Consider the following 19,457-nt stretch of genomic DNA (forward strand, 5'->3'; position numbering starts at 1 on the left):
TCTTCGTCACTCAGCTTTCTTCACAGTCCAACTCTCACATCCATACATGACCACAGGAAAAACCATAGTCTTGATTAGACGGAACTTTGTTAGCAAAGTAATGTCTCTGCTTTTGAATATGCTATCCAGGTTGGTCATAACTTTCCTTCCAAGGAGTAAGCATCTTTTAATTTCATGGCTGCAGTCACCATCTGCAGTGATTTTGGAGCCCCAAAAAATAAAGTCTGACACTGTTTCCACTGTTTCCCCGTCTATTTCCCATGAAGTGATGGGACCAGATGCCATGATCTTTGTTTTCTGAATGTTGAGCTTTAAGCCAACTTATTCACTCTCCACTTTCACTTTCATCAAGAGGCTTTTAGTTTCTCTTCACTTTCTGCCATAAGGGTGGTGTCATCTGCATATCTGAGGTTATTGATATTTCTCCCGGCAATCCTGATTCCAGCTTGTGCTTCTTCCAGTCCAGCGTTTCTCATGATGTACTCTGCATAGAAGTTAAATAGACAGGGTGACAATATACAGCCTTGACGTACTCCTTTTCCTATTTGGAACCAGTCTGTTGTTCCATGTCCAGTTCTAACTGTTGCTTCCTGACCTGCATATAGGTTTCTCAAGAGGCAGGTCAGGTGATCTGGTATTCCCATCTCTTTCAGAATTTTCCACAGTTTATTGTGATCCACACAGTCAAAATCCCTTATGATTTGGATATTCCTGTTAACAAACAAATATTACAGAGTGCCTGACCCACTTCATAAAATACACATCTGAAATTTCAAGCTCCACTCCTAGAACCCAGCCTGACTACGTCTGCTAAGTTTTGGCAATGTAGTAAACAGGACAAACTTGTTCTATAAGAAGTGCCATCTCATACCTTCACTTTCTTTTTTAAAATAATTTTAAAAATTTATTTACCTTTGGCTGCACTAGGTCTTTGTTGCTATGTAGGCTTTTCTCTTGTTGGAGTGAGCGGAGGCTACTCTGCATTGCGTTGAGCAGGCTTCTTATTGCAGTGGTTTCTTCTATTGCAGAGCACAGGCTCAAGCATGTGGGATCTTCTTGGATCAGGAATTGAATTTGAGTCTCCTGCATTGGTGGGTGGATTCTTTACCACTGAGCCACCAGGGAAGCCCCATACTGTCACTTTTTGAGTTGGTCCTTAAGGAAAATCTTTGGATAGATGCTGTGAAAGTGCTGCACTCAATATGCCAGCAAATTTGGAAAACTCAGCAGTGGCCACAGGACTGGAAAAGGTCAGTTTTCATTCCAATCCCAAAGAAAGGCAATGCCGAAGAATGCTCAAACTACCGCACAATTGCACTCATCTCACACGCTAGTAAAGTAATGCTCAAAATTCTCCAAGCCAGGCTTCAGCAATATGTGAACCGTGAACTTCCTAATGTTCAAGCTGGTTTTAGAAAAGGCAAAGGAACCAGAGATCAAATTGCCAACATCTGCTGGATCATGGAAAAAGCAAGAGAGTTCCAGAAAAACATCTATTTCTGCTTTATTAACTATGCCAAAGCCTTTGACTGTGTGGATCACAATAAACTGTGGAAAATTCTGAAAGAGATGGGCATACCAGACCACCTGATCTGCCTCTTGAGAAATCTGTATGCAGGTCAGGAAGCAACAGTTAGAACTGGACATGGAACAACAGACTGGTTCCAAATAGGAAAAGGAGTACGTCAAGGCTGTATATTGTCACCCTGTCTATTTAACTTCTATGCAGAGTACATCATGAGAAACGCTGGGCTGGAAGAAGCACAAGCTGGAATCAAGATTGCTGCAAGAAATATCAATAACCTCAGATATGCAGATGACACCACCCGTATGGCAGAAAGTGAAGAGAAACTAAAAGCCTCTTGATGAAAGTGAAAGTGGAGAGTGAATAAGTTGGCTTAAAGCTCAACATTCAGAAAACGAAGATCATGGCATCCGGTCCCATCACTTCATGGGAAATAGATGGGGAAACAGTGGAAACAGTGTCAGACTTTATTTTTTTGGGCTCCAAAATCACTGCAGATGGTGACTGCAGCCATGAAATTAAAAGATGCTTACTCCTTGGAAGGAAAGTTATGACCTACCTAGATAGCGTATTCAAAAGCAGAGACATTACTTTGCCAACAAAGGTTCATCTAGTCAAGGCTATGGTTTTTCCAGTGGTCATGTATGGATGTGAGAGTTGGACTGTGAAGAAGGCTGAGTGCCGAAGAATTGATGCTTTTGAACTGTGGTGTTGGAAAAGACTCTTGAGAGTCTCTTGGACTGCAAGGAGATCCAACTAGTCCATTCTGAAGGAGATCAGCCCTGGGATTTCTTTGGAGGGAATGATGCTAAAGCTGAAACTCCAGTACTTTGGCCACCTCATGCGAAGAGTTGACTCATTGGAAAAGGCTCTGATGCTGGGAGGGATTGTGGGCAGGAGGAGAAGGGGAGGATAGAGGATGAGATGGCTGGATGGCATCACTGACTCGATGGACGTGAATCTGGGTGAACTCCGGGAGTTGGTGATGGACAGGGAGGCCTGATGTGCTGCAATTCATGGGGTTGCAAAGAGTCGGACACGACTGAGCGACTGAACTGAACTGAACTGAATATCATTCATATGTCTTTCTTCTTGAATTAAAGGTAGAAGTACCTGAAAAGTATTAAAAAACAAGCAAATAAAATGCCTTCTTACCCTTTCACCAGACCAAATGTCTAACAAATGAGAATAGGATTCAGGACAACAGAGGAACAAGTCTCTTCATATGAGGTCTTGTGTACTGGAAAGCCATGAAGTATTTGAAAGTTGTCTCAGGCTCTTACAAATTCTGAGACCTTGAGTAAATCACTTTACCTCTCTGAACATTGGTTTCCTCATTTAAAAAATAAGGGTAATATCTATTTCACACTGTTTTATTGATTAAATTTGAGTGATATGAAATGAGCAGCTATAAAAATTCTTATCTTCAAGTCAGCTATCAGATTGTGATAGGTAATTCTGGTTCTAATACCAAAGTTAGGAGGTTGGTCCATATTTATCACAGATAATTACCAAAACAATTACATTTGTACAACATTCCAAAGTTTACAAAGCACATTCACCTAAAAATTATATTCAGTTATGTATATTCAGATAATTAGCCTGCGTATTTTTTTTTTTTGCCAAGCTGGGCTATTTAAAATACTAAAAGATGATGCTGTTAAAGTGTTGCACACAATATGTCGACACATTTGGACATTTGGAAAATTCAGAAGTAGCCTCATGGAACTGGAAAAAGTCCATTTTCATTTCAATCCCAAAGAAGCACAATGCCAAAGAATGTTCAAACTACCATAAAATTGCACTCATTTCACATGCTAGCAAGGTTATGCTCAAAATCCTTCAAGCTAGGCTTCAGCAGTACATGAATCAAGAACTTCTAGATGTACAAATTGGGTTTCAAAGAGGCTGAGGAACCAGAGATCAGATTGTCAAGACTCGTGGGATCATGGAGCAAGCAAGCAAGTTCCAGAAAAACATCTACTTCTACTTCTTTGTGTGGATCACAGTCAAACAAACTGTGGAAATTCTTAAAGAGATGAAAGTACTAGACCACCCTGTTTGTCTCTTGAGAAAGCTGTATGTGGGTTAAGAAGCAACAGTTAGAACTGGGCTGGGAACAACAGACTGGTTCAAAATTGGGAAAGGAGTACAACAAGGATGTATATTACCACCCTGTTTATTTAACTTCTATGTATGCCAAACGCCAAGCTGGGTAAATCACAAGCTGGAATCAATATGGCCAGGAGAAATATCAATAACCTGAGATATGCAGATGACACCACCCTAATTGCAGAAAGTGAAGAGGAACTAAAGAGCCTCTTGATGAAGGTGAAAGAAGAGAGTGAAAAAGCTGTCTTAAAACTCAACATTCAAAAAATGAAAATCATGGCATCTGGTTCCATCACTTCATGGCAAATAGGGAAAAAATGGAAACAGTGACAGACTTTATTTTCTTGGGCTCCAAAATCACTTTGGACAATGACTGCAGTCATGAAATTAAAAGACTCTTGCTCGTTGGAAGAAAACCTATGACCAACCTAGAAAGCATATTAAAAAGCAGAGAGATCACTTTGCTGACAAACGTCCATATAGTCAAAGCTATGGTTTTTCTACTAGACATATAAGGATGTGAGAGTTGGACCATAAAGAAGGCTGAGGACTGAAAAATTGATGCTTTCAAACTGTAGTTATGGAGAAGACACTTGAGTGTCTCTTGGACAGTAAGAAGATCAAACCAGTCAATCCTAAAGAAAATCAACCATGAATATTTGTTGGAAGGACTGTTGCTGAAGCTCCAGTACTTTGGCCACCAGATGCAAAGAGACAGCTCATTGGAAAAGACCCTGATGCTGGGAAAGATTGAGGACAGGAGGAGAAGAGGGCAACAGAGGATGAGATGGTTGGATGGCATCATCAGTTCAATGGACATAAGTTTAAGCAAATTCTGGGAGATAGTGAAGACCTGGGAAGTCTGCCATGCTGCAGTCCATAGGTCACAAAGATCAGACACAACTTTAGAGACTGCTGCTGCTGCTGCTAAGTCACTTCAGTTGTGTCCGACTGTGTGACCATGGACGGCAGCCCACCAGGCTCCGTCATCCCTGGGATTTTCCAGGCAAGAGTACTGGAGTGGGGTGCCACTGCCTTCTCTGTTAGAGACTGAACAACAACAAAAATGGGGATAAGAGGGTACCTTGTCCAATCTTGGTACATCAAGGAAGGCTTTTAGAAATAATGATGACGCTTAAAGGTGAAAGCCTGGTAAACAATCCAAGTATAAAAGGGAGAGTGAAGCAGACCAGACATAGTGAGAAGCAAGACTTGCTAGAGTTTAGAGAAAGGCATGGTAGCTTGGCCATTAATAAGAAAATGTATCATGTAAATTTCCTGAAGGATAATTTGAAGATTTCAAACAGGGGACTGACATAGTTAAAGTTTAGAAAGGTCACTCTGGGTACAATATGAAGAATAAATTGGAGTAGAACAGGGTAACAGGCAGACAAGACTATTGCAGGAGGTATAATAATATTGGTCAAGCTGGAATAGTAGCCCTGGTGGTATGTGTGTGTGTCAGTATGCTCAGTTGTGTTCAAACTGTGTGGGTATGTTGCTGTCACTTTTTTGACACCATGGACTATAGCCTGCCAGGCTCCTCTGTCCATGGAATTTTCCAAGCAAGAATGCTGGAGCAGGTTGCCATTGCCTACACGAGAAAGTCTTCCCAACCCAAGGATTGAAACTGCATCTCTTACATCTCCTGCACTGGCAGGCAGATTCTTTACCACTATGCCAGTAGTGGTGGAGATGGAGAGAAATAAGAAATATACGAGAAAGGAAAACTGCCAGGACTTTGTGATCGCTGTAGGAGGTGAGAGAGAGGGAGAGGTTGAATATAATACCCACATTTCTAGCTTAGGCAGTTAGTTTGATGATGATATCACTTAGAGACTGGGAACATAAAAGCACATATAATGAAAATGAAGGGTTTAATTTCAGATATACTGTTTTGAGATATCTTGGAACATCATGACATATATTTTGAGCGCAGTCAGGTGTGCAGAATTGTAGTAAGGAGAGAGAACTGGACTAGAAATATATTCTTAGGAGCCATGGAAGTGAATACCTCACCCAAGGAGAGTATAAAAAGTGAGATAGGAATAAACTGACTAGGATATAACTCTGAGGTGTATGGACACATAAGTGACAGGCAAAAGATGAAGATCCTAGAAGGTAAAATAGAGAAGCCAGAGATCTAGGATGAAAGCTAGGAATGTGTGGTTTCACAAATCAAGAGACATAAATACAGCAGGCCATAGGCAATAGTGTCAAATGTTCAAGTAAAAATTTATTAAAAAGGGTCCACTTGGTTGAATGAAAAGGTTGTTCGTGACCTTGTTGAGAATTTCAGTGGAGTCATAGGGACAGAACCCAGAAGTTTATTGAGTAAATAAATAATCCACTGAGTGAAGTTCCTGGGAAGGTAGAAAGAGACAATCCAAAGAATAAGCTAAAGAGATGGAATACAGGGAATATGTGGAAATATATATCTCAGATGGGCAGGGGCACCTGATCCATTGTGATATCTGAAAGGTGGATGTAGACACACGTAGTCTTATGAATGTGGGGGCAGGAGGTTCTTGGAGTTCCTCTCTGATGGGTTCTATTTTGTGCTGAGAGTAAATGAGGGAGATGGTTTGAAAACAATGGAGCAAATCTGAAGCAGCTGTTATGGAAAAGAGTGCTAACTAGGGAAACAAGCATTGCTTGGCAAAGCTGAGACTGGACATTGTAAATATGCAGTGAAAACAATTTACATAGTCTATCCAAATTTCAGATGAGTTTTTGGTTTTTATTTTTTTTTACGTTGGCAAATCTATAGTTTTGCTTTTTTTTTTTTTTTTTGGTTATGCTGGGTCTTCGTTGCTGCTTACAGGCTTTCTCTAGTTGTGGTAAGCAGAGGTTACTCTTTGTTGAAGTTCATGGCTTCTCATTGATGTGGCTTCTCTTGTTGCAAGCACAGGCTCCAGGTGCAGGGGCTTCAGTGGTTGCATCATGTGGGCTCAGGAGATGTGGCGCGTGGGCTTTAGTTGCTCTGAAGCATGAGGAGTCTTCCTGGACCAGGGAACGAACCTTTGTCTCCTGCATTGGCAGGTGGATTCCTATCCTCTGTATCACCAGGGAAGTTCCAGTTCTTTGTTTTTAAAAAACTATTTCTGAATCAGAAGGTTAAGGTCTAGACTAAATTTTCTTTACAAATATAATACTGCAGACAGTGCAGTAGAGATCATGAAGCTAATACTATAATTTTCTCTCTCTCCAATCCCTCCTTCCCCATATAATTTCTAATACACAGGTGCATGCACACAAACATACACATTATCATTTACTATTAGAACTCCTCAGAGAGAAAGTTCCAAAATATGTCATCATCTCACTGCCTATAATCTTCCCTTTAATTTTCAGTGGAAAGTGGTAAGGAAATTATTGTGTGTGGTGGAATTTGTAGGAGAGCATGAACAATATTATTTATATTAATAATTTATCCATTTTCAGAGAGCAAAATAACAAAATTCACCTCTTTCACATCTATTAAGAGATCTGCTCAAAGAAACATATCGATAGAGATGGGAGACTTTCTTCTTTATAAACTATTAGATTTTATTAAACAATAACAGTATTCAGCATAATTTTATATTTTAAAATAATCCACTTGTAGGTAATTTATTAAGCATATACTGTACTATGGACTGAGCACATCTAACTCTCACAAAAACTCAATTAGACAAGGATTATTCCCATTTATAGGTGAGGAAATTGGATCACAGAAAGGTTAAGCAACTTGCCCTCAGGCATTTGGCTAGTAAATGGTAGAGATGGGATGTGAACCCAAGCAGTTTGACTCCAGAAGTCACACATTTAAATTATCTGCTGCACGGCCTTCTCCACAGAAGAAATTTAACAAAGTTTTCCAAGTAAAGCACTCCTGTGAAGTTTCAGAAATTCAACAGGATTGGTTGAGCTGGCAAGTTGTAACACACTTTATATATATAAGCAATTTAGTATAAATGGAGACTTAAGAAACAGTATCAAGATACAAAATGAGCTGTTTTCTTAGATAAAATTTTTATTAAATTACTTGGAAACATTTCAACTATAGAAAAGAGTACAGAAAATAATTACAATTTAACATTCATGTATCCTTTGCCCACCTTTAAGGTTTTGCCACATTTTCTGCAAATTATTTTTGGTAGAAAAAACATTCTATGAAGTGAAACCTATCACATTCTCTTCTCCTCCTCTCTGGAACTAATCGCTATTCTGAATTTGGTATCTATAATTTCCTTATATGATCTTCACAGTTTCTTATTGTTAAATTTTTATGATACACCGTATACATCTTTCTGTAAGTTATTTTCCTCAATATTATATTAATGAACTCTAAATTAATACTAGTAGCTTTAGTTTATTAATTTCCGTTTTTTAGCATTCTGTATATTTATTTCAGTTTGTCCAGTAATGTCACTTGTTTATCCATTCTCCTGTAAGTGAATATTTAAATTGTTGCACTAATATGAGTAATGCTATGAACATTTTTGTGTTAGCTCACGATAATTACATAGGCATACAATTCCATAACATGCAGTTTAACAGGAAACAAAAAACGTGTACATGAACTATGAGATGGCTGGATGGCATCACTGACTCGATGGACGTGAGTCTGGGTGAACTCCGGGAGTTGGTGATGGACAGGGAGGCCTGGCGTGCAGCGATTCATGGGGTCGCAAAGAGTCGGACACGACTGAGCGACTGAACTGAACTGAACTATACAATGAAGACAGCGATTAAGTTTTATGAAAGGTACAAAAGATCACGTGTTGTTCTGAGCAAAAGGAGGCTACTTTCACTAGAAAATAGCTGGGGAAGGCGCCAACGACCGAGCAACATTCACTGCTAATTAATAGTAGGAGACCACACACTTTAACCCTTATTTGAGGACAAAACCGGGCCCCAACAGGCTGAGCCAATACGAGTGTGATCGTGAAGAGTCCGCAGTGGAAGCTGCAGCAGCCGACCTCTTCGCTGTGCCAGGCCACTGGAAAGTGACAGCGCGAGGGCAATGTCGAGGTAACCAGGGCCTAACCTCACTTTTCATTCCGAACGTGAAGGAAACTGAGGAACCGGGGTCGGATTCCCACCCGTATATACCCGATTCGGGTGTATAGACATCCGCCTCGAAGTGTCTTTCCACTTGCATTCACATTACTGCCAGGTCAGTAACCTGGAGCCAAGTCATACAGGGGACCCCTACCCAGAGCATTGCCTCCCAGTCTGGCCTCTTTTAGTGGCGCCTCTTTGCCTTACGCCGATTTCGTAAGTAAGCGCTGAGACCAACCCAGAGGCTCCTCCAGCTCCCAAACCTGACGTGAAAACGCGCGGGGCTGCACAAACGGCAGCCATCTTTGAGTAGGGCAAAACCACACCCTCGCACCCAACGGGCCACTCCCTCTCAGCGTCCCCAGGCTTTTCACCCACAAACGTAAGGCGTTAACCTTAGCGGCGGTGTTGAAGAAACACGCACAGAAGCCTGACTATCCATGACCCCGGAGGTGCCAATTCCCGCCAATGTTAACATGGCGGCTAAACCCGAGCGGCAAAAGAGCGCTGACGCCAATGAAGTCATGCTCGAAAAACGAGCAAGTCGGCGGGGCAGCAATGAAGTAATCTCGCGAGATCGAAGCAAGCCTCCGCTCGGCCCGGAAGCCTCGTCTGAGGGGGCGGAGGGGCGGAGGAGGGAGCGGGAGTCCGGCGAGAACCAGTGGAGGAGTCCGCCCGCTGTTGCCTGCGTAAGCGGAGCAGCGACTCCGGGCGGCTACGCCGCGGAATCGGCGTAGGCGGCTTTGGAGAATAGGCGGGCTACGCTGCACCCGGGCTGGTCGCGGAGGGGGGAGGGGATGTCGGTCAGTGCGAGATCCGCTGCTGCTGAAGAGAGGAGCGTCAACAGCAGCACCATGGGTGAGTCTCAGCTTTGGGCCGTCGCGACTCGGGTCGGCGGCTCGGGACGTTGTGGGGTTCTGCGGCCCCCCGATCGGGTGGTGGTGGGGGTAACGCCCTGAGGCGAGGCGAGGCGCGGCGCTGGGGCGAAAGCAGGTGAGGTGGGGGGCGACGGCGGGCCCGGGGCGCGGCGGTGGCGGCGGACCCGGGGGGAGGGGAGACGGCGGCAGTGACAGTTTGAATTGAATGTGCGGAGAACCGAGGCGGCGGCATTTCCTGTGCCGCGGCGGGCGGGCCCGGGGAGTGGAGAGACGTGAGCCACGGCCTCCGCCGCCGGACCCCGAGCAGGGTCTCCTTTGCCGGGCCTCCGGCTCCGCGGCCCTGCTTCTTCGCGTCGGCGGCCGCAGCTCCCGCGGCGGAGCTCCCCTCGTGGGGGAGTGGGCCTGGCGAGAGGGTGGGAATGTGTGTGCGCGTCCGGGTGAGGGTGCTGTGTGGGCCGGCCCCGGGAGGGCGGCGGCGGGGAGAGAGGAAGAGGGATGCACCAGGCTGAGGCTGCGGTGCAGGCGGCGGCGGCTGCTGCAGCGGCCCCAGCGACCGTGTAGCCTCCTCGCTCCCCCTCCCCGCCTCTGGGGCTTCCTTTCCCCAGGCGCGGCCCCAAAGGCCGGTGGATGGCGGGCAAAGCTTGAATAAGGAGGATAAGGAGCCTGGTTTGGGCTTAATTTTTAAGGAAAGGGGAAAAGAGAACGTTTTGTAAGGGCGCCCTCCGGAGGAACCCAAGGGCTGGGAAGGGTCTTTGGAAAAGGGAGGGAGTTGGAGATACGGACTGGCGATGTGTAAGGAAATTAAGTTTTGAAAATATTTAAGTATTCTCATTTATTCCCTTAAACCCTTTCATTTCCTTTTCTCCTCCACGTATTGGAAAAAGAACGAGGCCATTTCATTCACATTTTCCACTCCCAGGTTCCCATTTCATACTGTGTATATAGTAGGAAATAGCAACTGAAATTTTTCTAACACATTTCCATTTGCTGAGTTACATTTTGAGAGTACACTGTTTCATATCTGGGTTGTGAGATCCAGGTGTTTGTTTAGATACTGAATTAGTTTATTCTTGCGACTTTATTGTTCTAGTTCAACTTTATGGTTTCTCTTGGTGTTGTTACTTTGATGAAATGGAAGGATATTTTTCTGAGTACCCTTGGTAATCGAAATCAACAGGTAATCTAGATTCTAAAGCATTTTACATATTTATTAAGGTGATGAATAAAGTCAATTCCCTACCCTTTATAAAAACTTGTTTATAAGCAAGTTTAGGAGGGAAGTTTTTTGGCATTAGGTGCACAGGTAGAGATGAAGTTTATGAAATCCTTATAGACTGAAGGATATTGCCTTAGCAGTGTATAAACAATTGCGAATCTAGTTAATGCTTCTTGTATCTCTTATTCCTCCAAATAGCAGGGGAAGGGATGGGGGAGCCTGGTGGGCTTCCGTCTATGGGGTCGTACAGAGTCGGACACGACTGAAGTGACTTAGCAGCAGCAGCAGCAGCAGGGGAAGGAGCAGGGAGGAGGGGGATATGGGGTCAGGAAACAATCTTTCATCCCACCCAGCTGTTCAGTGGGTGGGGCTAGAGGAGATAGGGTTGAGTGGAACTATGAAATAAATGTGGAAGCCCCGTAGATGGTTGTATGGTAGCATTGTGTCCTGTGTTTGGACAGCATGACGTAGCCAGGTCTTCTCAATACAGTTATTAAAAATATCACGTGCTCTTAGGCTCACAGAATTGAAGCTCATAACTGAAAAATTTATTTTGTGTTTATGGCAAGTAGATTTTACTTTGCAGAAACTTATTATAATTGTGTAAAGTAAAAGTGTCTGGTTTCTGATTTTGATTTCAAGATATTGGATACATAACTACAGAAAAGGTTATTTATGTATCAGATACATATCAGTTACCGATAGCTTGTTTCAAAACTTTGTTATATAATTGATTCTTTGGATTTGCATATTTTCCCACAGAAATAATCTTAAATAACTACATGTCAGGACTTTTGAGCTGTTCTGAAACAAAATAGAACCCCTGAAGGACCTTAGAGCAGTTGTAGAGGAAATGGCAACCCACTCCAGTGTTCTTGCCTGGAGAATCCCAGGGACGGGGGAGCCTGGTGGGCTGCCGTCTACGGGGTCGCACAGAGTCAGACATGACTGAAGTGACTTAGCAGCAGCAGCAGCAGCAGCAGCAGCAGAGGGTTAAAATTGACAATTCACATGGTAAAGAATCCTCCTGAGATAGGGAAGAGGAGGGTTCGATCCCTGGGTCAGGAATATCCCGTGCAGAAGGAAATGGCAATCCACTCCAGTATTCTTGCCTGGGAAATCCCATGGACAGAGGAGCCTGGTGGGCTACAGTCCATGGGATTGCAAAAGAGTTGGACATGGATTAGTTGGACTAAACAGCAACAAAAAATGATAAGGAAGGAGGAAGAGTTAGATTTCCAAGATCTCAATAATGGGGAGTGGTCAGATGAGTAGACCACTTGGTGTGAAAATAGTGGGTTGAGCAAGTTGGTTTCAGACTTGTTATAAATTGATGGTATATGTATTCACTATAGACTCTATTCTTGTATTTGCCAATAGAGTATTATTATCTAATTATCAGCTGAGAGCATGTTTCACATTTTAAGCTAATAAACTATCTGTAGTTGTTGATTAGAAGTAGAAACTTAATTTAACATTTATACATTTTACTAAATTTTGAGACAAAACTTATTTTTCTATACAGAGTTTGGACTCTAAATGACAAGATCTATTGCACAATGAAACTGATGTAGAAAAAATGTGTTTTTTAGGAGTAGAATTTTAAGGTAGTGTGATTATAGGTTAGGCTTGCCAGATGAGAGCACAGTGTTAAATGTAGACCTACATTTGGTCTCTACAGCAGTGTTTTGCAGACTGTGAGTTGAGACCAGTGGATGTTGAAATCAGTTTTGTGGATTTCTACCAAAACTTTACAAAGTAGTACAGAAATAAAAAATAGCAGTACATTGTAAAAATTTGGAGTGGTAAATTTTGTTGTGTAAGTATTGTGTATTGTGTTGAGATATAACTTTTTTTTTTTAATTGAGAACTGTAATCAAAAAAGTTTGTAAAAACAGGGGGATGTGCAGTATGGATTGGTGAAGTTGAAGATCTTTAAACTTTATGATAGAGGTCTTAATGTGAGGATGTTAGACTAAATGAAATTAAGTCTTATTTTTGATTCATTTATTGTGTACTTTATGTAGCTGGTGTGGTTAGAAAGATCTGAGATCTACTTTTCCTTGAGAGGAGGTCATCTCCCACAGTTATATAGAAAGCAGGGTGGGTCGCAAAAGAAGATAGTATTATATCATTAAATGTCTCTGCTCTTGACTTTGAGGAGAAAAAAATGTTTTTGGTCTTGTCCTTTTGCATTATGGAAGATGCGGAGAGCCAGATTTTGAGCATGAGCTTGGGTAAAGGGACCAAAAAATGCAGCTTGGTTAGCATTCAGCGTTGAAGGCCTTAGGTGAGACACACAAAAGGTCCTTGTAATTCATATTTGGTGCAATGTAACTCTGCAGAGTTAGGGATTACAGATAGGGATTTGAGTTCAAAGTATTAATAATAACAAATATAGTATAAGGACTAAGAAAAAAGACTTTGGTGTCAGACAGACATGCAGTCAAATCCTGGCTTTGCCACTTACTAGATGTATCAGTCAGTGATAGGTTTAGGTTACTGCTTCTCAAACTGATGAAGGGTGTTTTTTTAATTTTATTTTTTAAAATTTCCAATTCACTATTGACTGACACAATTGTAAAGTACAAGTTATTGCAAGTTATTTTTACTAATGCAGATGAAATTTAAAAAGGCAAAAATACAAGCCCCAATTTTTAAAGATCCAGTAGACATAAAGTTATTCTGGTATAAAAATTTTCATTTCTGTGTTCTACATTTGTACTTCTCTGGTGTAAACCATTGAACAATCAGACTGGTCCCTCCATAGACTATCCTTGGAATAGTTCTGGGTTAAACCATGATGCAGTAACAAATAGCCCTAAAAATCTTAGTGGCAGTAGTTTAAAGATGAGGTCATGCCTGTCCTGAAGTTCGTGTATTTTATTTTAAGCAATTGTTTTTTAATTTCAGAAGTACTTTGAAGATTGAGGAGAGTACCTAAGTATCCCCTGAGGTTGGGGAGTAAAGCCTAATCTTGCTTACATTATTCTGAAGTGTATTTTAGGTATTTATGTGACATTTATTTTAGATATTCCTGTGACATTTGGATTTTATCTGTATTTGTTTGACTTGTATACAAGTGAAACTCACTCAGACATGTCCAACTCTTTTGTGACTCCATGGACTGTTTCCCTCCAGGCTCCTCTGTCCATGGGATTCTCCATACAGGAATACTGGAGTGGGTTGCCATTTTCCTTCTCCAGGGGATCTTCCAAGCCCAGAGATTGAACCTGGGTCTCCTGCATTGCAAGTGGACTCGTTACCATCTGAGCCACCAGGGAAGACCCATATACAATATAAAGATAATCCCCCCCTCTTTCTTCCTCACCAATGTGGGATTAAAAATTGACTTTCCTGAAGATATGTTAATTCTATTGTTTTGTTTACCTCTGGGGTCACAGCTAAGTACTTTTGATAGCCTCATTTGAGATGGGGCTCAGATCAAGGTTTCTCAGACTGGGCAAGAGTGCAGTTTGGTGTTTTTAATTTGGAGGGAGTGGGCTGTCTTGTGCATTGTACAGTGTTGACCAGCATCCCTGGCCTCTGCTAACTAGATACCAGTAGCAGTTCATCCTCCCCAGTGATGACAGTGAAAAAAAATGTCTCCGGACATTGCCAAATGTCACCTGGGAGAGCCAGTTTGAGAACCACCATACTAGGTGATGAAGAACCCTTGAAAGATTATAGAGATGGAGAAGGAAAAAACTCTTTGTTAAACATCTGGTTCATAATTCTTCCTCCTAGAACTCCTACCACTTGGTATTTCTCAAACTTAGAAATCAGAATCACCTAGGTAGCTGGTGCTCATTTCACATGCTAGCAAGGTAATTCTCAAAATCCTTCAAGCTAGTATTCAGCAGTACCTGAACGGAGAACTTCCAGATGTACAAGCTGGGTTTCGAAAAGGCAAAGGAACCAGAGATCAAATTGCCAACATTCATTGGGTCTTAGAAAAACAAGGGAATTCCAGGAAAAATCTGCTTTTGCTTCATTGATTATGTTGAATTCTTTGTGTGGATACTAGAATAGCAGACCACCTTACCTGTCTCCCAATAAACCTATTTGCAGGTTAATAAGCAACAGTTAAAACCAGTTATAGAATGACAGATTAGTTCAAAATTGGGAAATGGGTATGTCAAGTCTGTATGTTGTCACCCTGCTTATTTAACTTGCATGCAGAGTACATTCTGCAAAATGCCTGGCTGGAATCAAGATTGCCAGGAGAAATATCAACAACCTCAGATATGCAGATGATACCCCTCTAATGGCAGAAAGTGAAGAGGAACAAAAGAGCCTCTTGATGAAAGTGAAAAAGGAGAGTGAAAACCTGGCTTAAAATTCGTAATTCAAAAAACTAAGATCATGGCATCTGGTCCCATCATTTCATGGCAAATAGATAGGGGGAAAGTGGAAACAGTGACGGACTTTATTTTCTTGGGCTCCAAAATCATTGTGGGTGGTGACTGCAGCCATGAAATTAAAAGACTGTTGCTCCTTGGAAGAAAAACTATGACAAACCTGGACAGCATATTAAAAAGCAGAGATATCACTTTGCTGACAAAGGTCCGTATAGTCAAAGTTGTGGTTTTTCTAGTAGTTCTTGTGGATGTGAGAGTTGGACCATAAGGAAGGCTGTGCACCAGAGAATTGATGCTTCAAAATTGTGATGCTGGAGAAAACTCTTGAGAGTCCCTTGGATAGAGAGGAGTAGGTATCATTTCTTGAAATAGGTAATTTAAAACATGAAATTGAGAGGCCTGTGGGACAGCTAAATGAGCATAGTAGAGTCTCAGTAATGCTAGGAGAGACATCTAGGATGGAAAATAAGCATTTTAAGGTTTTTGTAAATTTATTCATTTGTGCTTTGAATTTTTATGTTTAGTAATTGAATGTCTGTATTGAAGAAAAGCCATCCTCTAGTTAGGTGAATAAATTTTTTAATATTTTTATAAGACTTGGTAATTTTAGTTTGGTGAGCAAACTTGAAGGAAATTGGAATAAAGTGATTTGTGTGAAACTTATGTGTTCCTCACAGCTACACAGACTGAGGTTAATAATTTCCTAAAATGTCTAGTTATTAAAAATTTTTACTGGTACTTTCAAAGCGGTAGCTGTTTCAAACTCTTTGCTAGTGTTTCTTTATATGAGTGACATTTTTTTATCCTTATATGTTCAGATTGTTCATTCAGATTATAATCAGAGTTCTTCCTTTTTTGAGGAAGATTTTGGTATATATTGTCAATCAGTTTTCAAAAATACTAGAAATATTTTGAGTGAGGTAATTATTTGTGCAAGAGGAGGCAGAATCTTCATAGCAACCTTGGTGCTTTCTGGTTATTCTATTACAATGACTAGGGTACTACCTCATTTGTTACATGTTTTTGGGTCTATACAAGGAAAATTTTTTTCAGTAACTAGTCTACCTTAAAGCATCAACATTTTAAACCATTTTTAATTTTTAAAAGTTTAATAGATATATTTAGTTCCTTTTGTGATTAAATACATTAACCAAGAGGGGAAAAAAAGCCACTAAATTATTAACATTTCAATCACTGAAGTTTGATTTGTTTTCTTAATTGCATACTTTTTTTCATGGTTGTGATTAGTGGTATATTAGTGGTTAGTGGTTCTCAACCCTGGTTAGGCATTGGAAACACTTTCAATTTTTAGTGTACTTGGAGGCTTGTTAATTCACTGGGTGTGAGGTGGGGCTCAGAAATTTACATTTCTTAGTATTTTAGGTAGTTTTGATGAGCAACCAGGGTTGATAACTTCTGATGTGAATTATGTGAGGTAATATATGTAAAAGTGCTCTGTAAACTCTTTAAAATATATACAAAACCAAGGTGTTATTATCTTAATATTTAATAATATTTTTGGTGTATTAATCTATATATAGATTATTTTAAGTATGTATATGGTGTTTCTAATATTTATATTCTAATTGTCTAGCCATTTTATTATTTCAAGATGTTCAGTGTCATTATTTTAGAACTATAAATAGTATGAAAAGAGTATTGTTAAGCCTCTTCTGCCTTCCCCAATTATTTTCCTAGGGCATTTGTTAGTTTAGTATCTTAAACTTGTTTTTAATTTATATTTTTCATATTACTGGAGAGAGACATTTGTTATGTATAATCCAGTTAGCTTCTCTACTTTCATAAGAATATACTGAACTTGTTAAAATCACTGTCAGGAATATTTGGTTTTGTGCTGTGACTTACATATGGCGCTATTAAATAATGAAATATGAGAGTCATTTTTGTTTTTAAATTATACATAGTTTTTCACATTTTTGTGCTCTCAGGAATGTACCTAACTTCTCCTATCCTTGAAGTTTGTAGCTGTTCAGCTTGCTGTTAATAATCTTTGTATTTTAGCTGCTCAGTCATTATTTCCTGGTTCATTTCTTTATTGAAGTTCTGCTCTCTGTTAAGTATTGGGTTAGATTTCCATTTTAATTCCCAGCTACATTCTGTTTTTGTTTGTTTTTTTAATTTAAAAAAAAAAACCAACATGGCAGCCCAGACATGGTGACTAACAGGTCAGGCATGACAGCAAGATGGAGAGCAGTGTCAGGTTTGAAACACATGCGATAGTTCCCTAGAGGCAGCTCTGAACCTACAGCTTGTATTTCATTTTTACCTCAGCTAGTGCTTTTGTTGCAGGAAGGGGAACCCCTTTCAGGGCCGAAGAGTGGGCTCATGCCTAACACTCGGAAATGAATGCATACGTGCTGACAAAGCAAGAGACTTTACTGGGAAAGGGCGCCCAGGTGCAGAGCAGTAGGGTAAGGGAACCCAGGAGAACTGCTCTGCTTCCTGGCTGTCAGTCTCAGGGTTTATGGTAATGGAATGAGTTTCCAGATTGTCTTTGGCCAGTCATTCTGACTCGAGTCCTTCCTGGTAGCCCTCCCATTGCTCAGCCAAGATGGATGCCAGCGAAAATTATTCTGGGAAGTTAATTCCCAGCTATATTCTGTACAATATATTCTGACAGCTGAGTGAAAAGGGAAGAAATTTAAGTAGAAATGATTTTTGTTTTATGGATGTATAAAATAATGTGCAAATAGAAAACAACTAAGGAAACCAAAATATGAACTCATTGTGTAATTTGCAAAACCAAATTTGCTCTGAGTACAACTTGTAGTCTGTTTTCTGATTGCTGAGAAGGGCAAATTGAGTAAACATGAGAACTTGGCATGAAAGAATGAAATTATTGCCATTTCCTTCTCTAGGGGATCTTCCCTACCCAGGGGTCAAACCTGGGTCTCCTGCATTGCAGGCAGATCTTTATTAACTAAGCCACCAGGGAAGCCCCAATCTTAGAACTGTAGTCAATCCTGTCATGTTTTGTATTAGAATATAAAAGTTGATCTAATACAGAAAATTAAGAGTTACTTAACCAGTTGCTTAATTCAGGTGTGAGCTTAAAAAATAACTAGAATGACTTATCTGATAAGTTGTTGTTTTTTAGTCTTTAAGTTGTGCCCAACTCTGTAACCTCATGGACTGTGTAGCACACCAGGCTCCTCTGTCCTCTAACTATCTCCCAGAGTTTGTTCAAATTCATGTCCATTGAGTTGGTGGTGCTGTCTAACCAACTCATCTGCTGCCGCTCCTTTCTCCTTTTGCCTTCAGTCTTTCACAGTATCAGGGTCTTTTCCAAAGAATTGGCTATTCGCATCAAGTGGCCAAAGTATTGGAGCTTCAGCTTCAGCAACAGTCCTTCCAATAGGAACCACTCAACGATTGATTTCCTTTAGGATGGACTGGTTGGATCTCCTTGCAATCCAGGGAACTCTCAAGAGTCTTCTCCAGCACCACAGTTCAAAAGCATCAATTCTTTGGCACTCAGCCTTCTTTATGGTCCAACTCTCACATCCATGCATGACCACTGGAAAAACCATAGGTTTGACTATGTGGACCTTTGTCGGCAAAGTGACGTCTCTGCTTTTTAATACGCTGTCTAGGTTTGTTGTAGCATTCTTTCTAAGGAGCAAGGATCTTAATTTCATGGCTGCATTCACCATCCACAGTGATTTTGGAGCCCACAAAATCAAATCTGTCCCTGCTTCCACTTTTCCCTCTTATATTTGCCATGGAGTGATGGGACCGTATACCATGATCTTAGTTGTTTTTTTATCTATTTTTAATTGAATGATAATTGCTTTACAGAATTTTGTTGTTCTCTGTCAAACATCAACATGAATCAGCTAGATCTTAGTTTTTTTTAATGTTGAATTTCACAGCAGCGTTTTCATTCTCCTCTTTCACCCTCATCAGGAGACTCTCTAGATCTTTTTCACTTTCTGCCATTAGAGTGATGTCATCTGTGTATCTGAGGTTGTTGATATTTTTCCCGGCAATTTGGCAAGTAGACCCACCAAAAATACTTGTTTGTGTTTGATCATGGTGCTGTGCTGTTAAAAAGATAATTACACAGATGTAGTTCCTTTTTTTACATTTCTGAAAGTTTGAAATAATCGTAGACTTGCTGAAAAGTTGCAGCCTCTATCCTTTTGAAACTTAAGTATTTGGTGAACATGGAGGAAATGCAAAGATAATACCAAAAACATGCATGTACAATGTGTTATATGAGATAAATATGCCATCAACATTAGTACTGGCTAGGAACAAGTGAAAAGGGAAAAGTTTTATGCTTGATGGAGACACCT

At 40.8% G+C, this 19,457-nt stretch overlaps 1 protein-coding gene across 5 annotated transcripts in view; it reads left to right on the forward strand.

Moving 5' to 3' along the window:
• Positions 1 to 9,348: 9,348 nt before the first annotated feature.
• Positions 9,349 to 19,457, forward strand: part of SEPT7 (septin 7) — a 98,463-nt gene continuing 88,354 nt past the window's right edge. For 2 of the 5 annotated variants that reach the window (XM_027539520.1, XM_027539522.1), the window contains exons 1-2: positions 9,370 to 9,541; positions 11,131 to 11,132. In XM_027539520.1, the coding sequence (XP_027395321.1) occupies positions 9,481 to 9,541; positions 11,131 to 11,132 (63 nt within the window). In that variant the 5' untranslated portion in view covers positions 9,370 to 9,480. Of the gene's footprint in view, positions 9,677 to 11,130; positions 11,133 to 19,457 lie in introns of all 5 variants that reach the window. The other 3 variants (XM_027539523.1, XM_027539518.1, XM_027539521.1) reach the window with 3 other exon arrangements.

This window comes from Bos indicus x Bos taurus, chromosome 4 (genome assembly GCF_003369695.1).
Source record: "Bos indicus x Bos taurus breed Angus x Brahman F1 hybrid chromosome 4, Bos_hybrid_MaternalHap_v2.0, whole genome shotgun sequence".
Taxonomy (NCBI): Eukaryota; Metazoa; Chordata; class Mammalia; order Artiodactyla; family Bovidae; genus Bos; species Bos indicus x Bos taurus.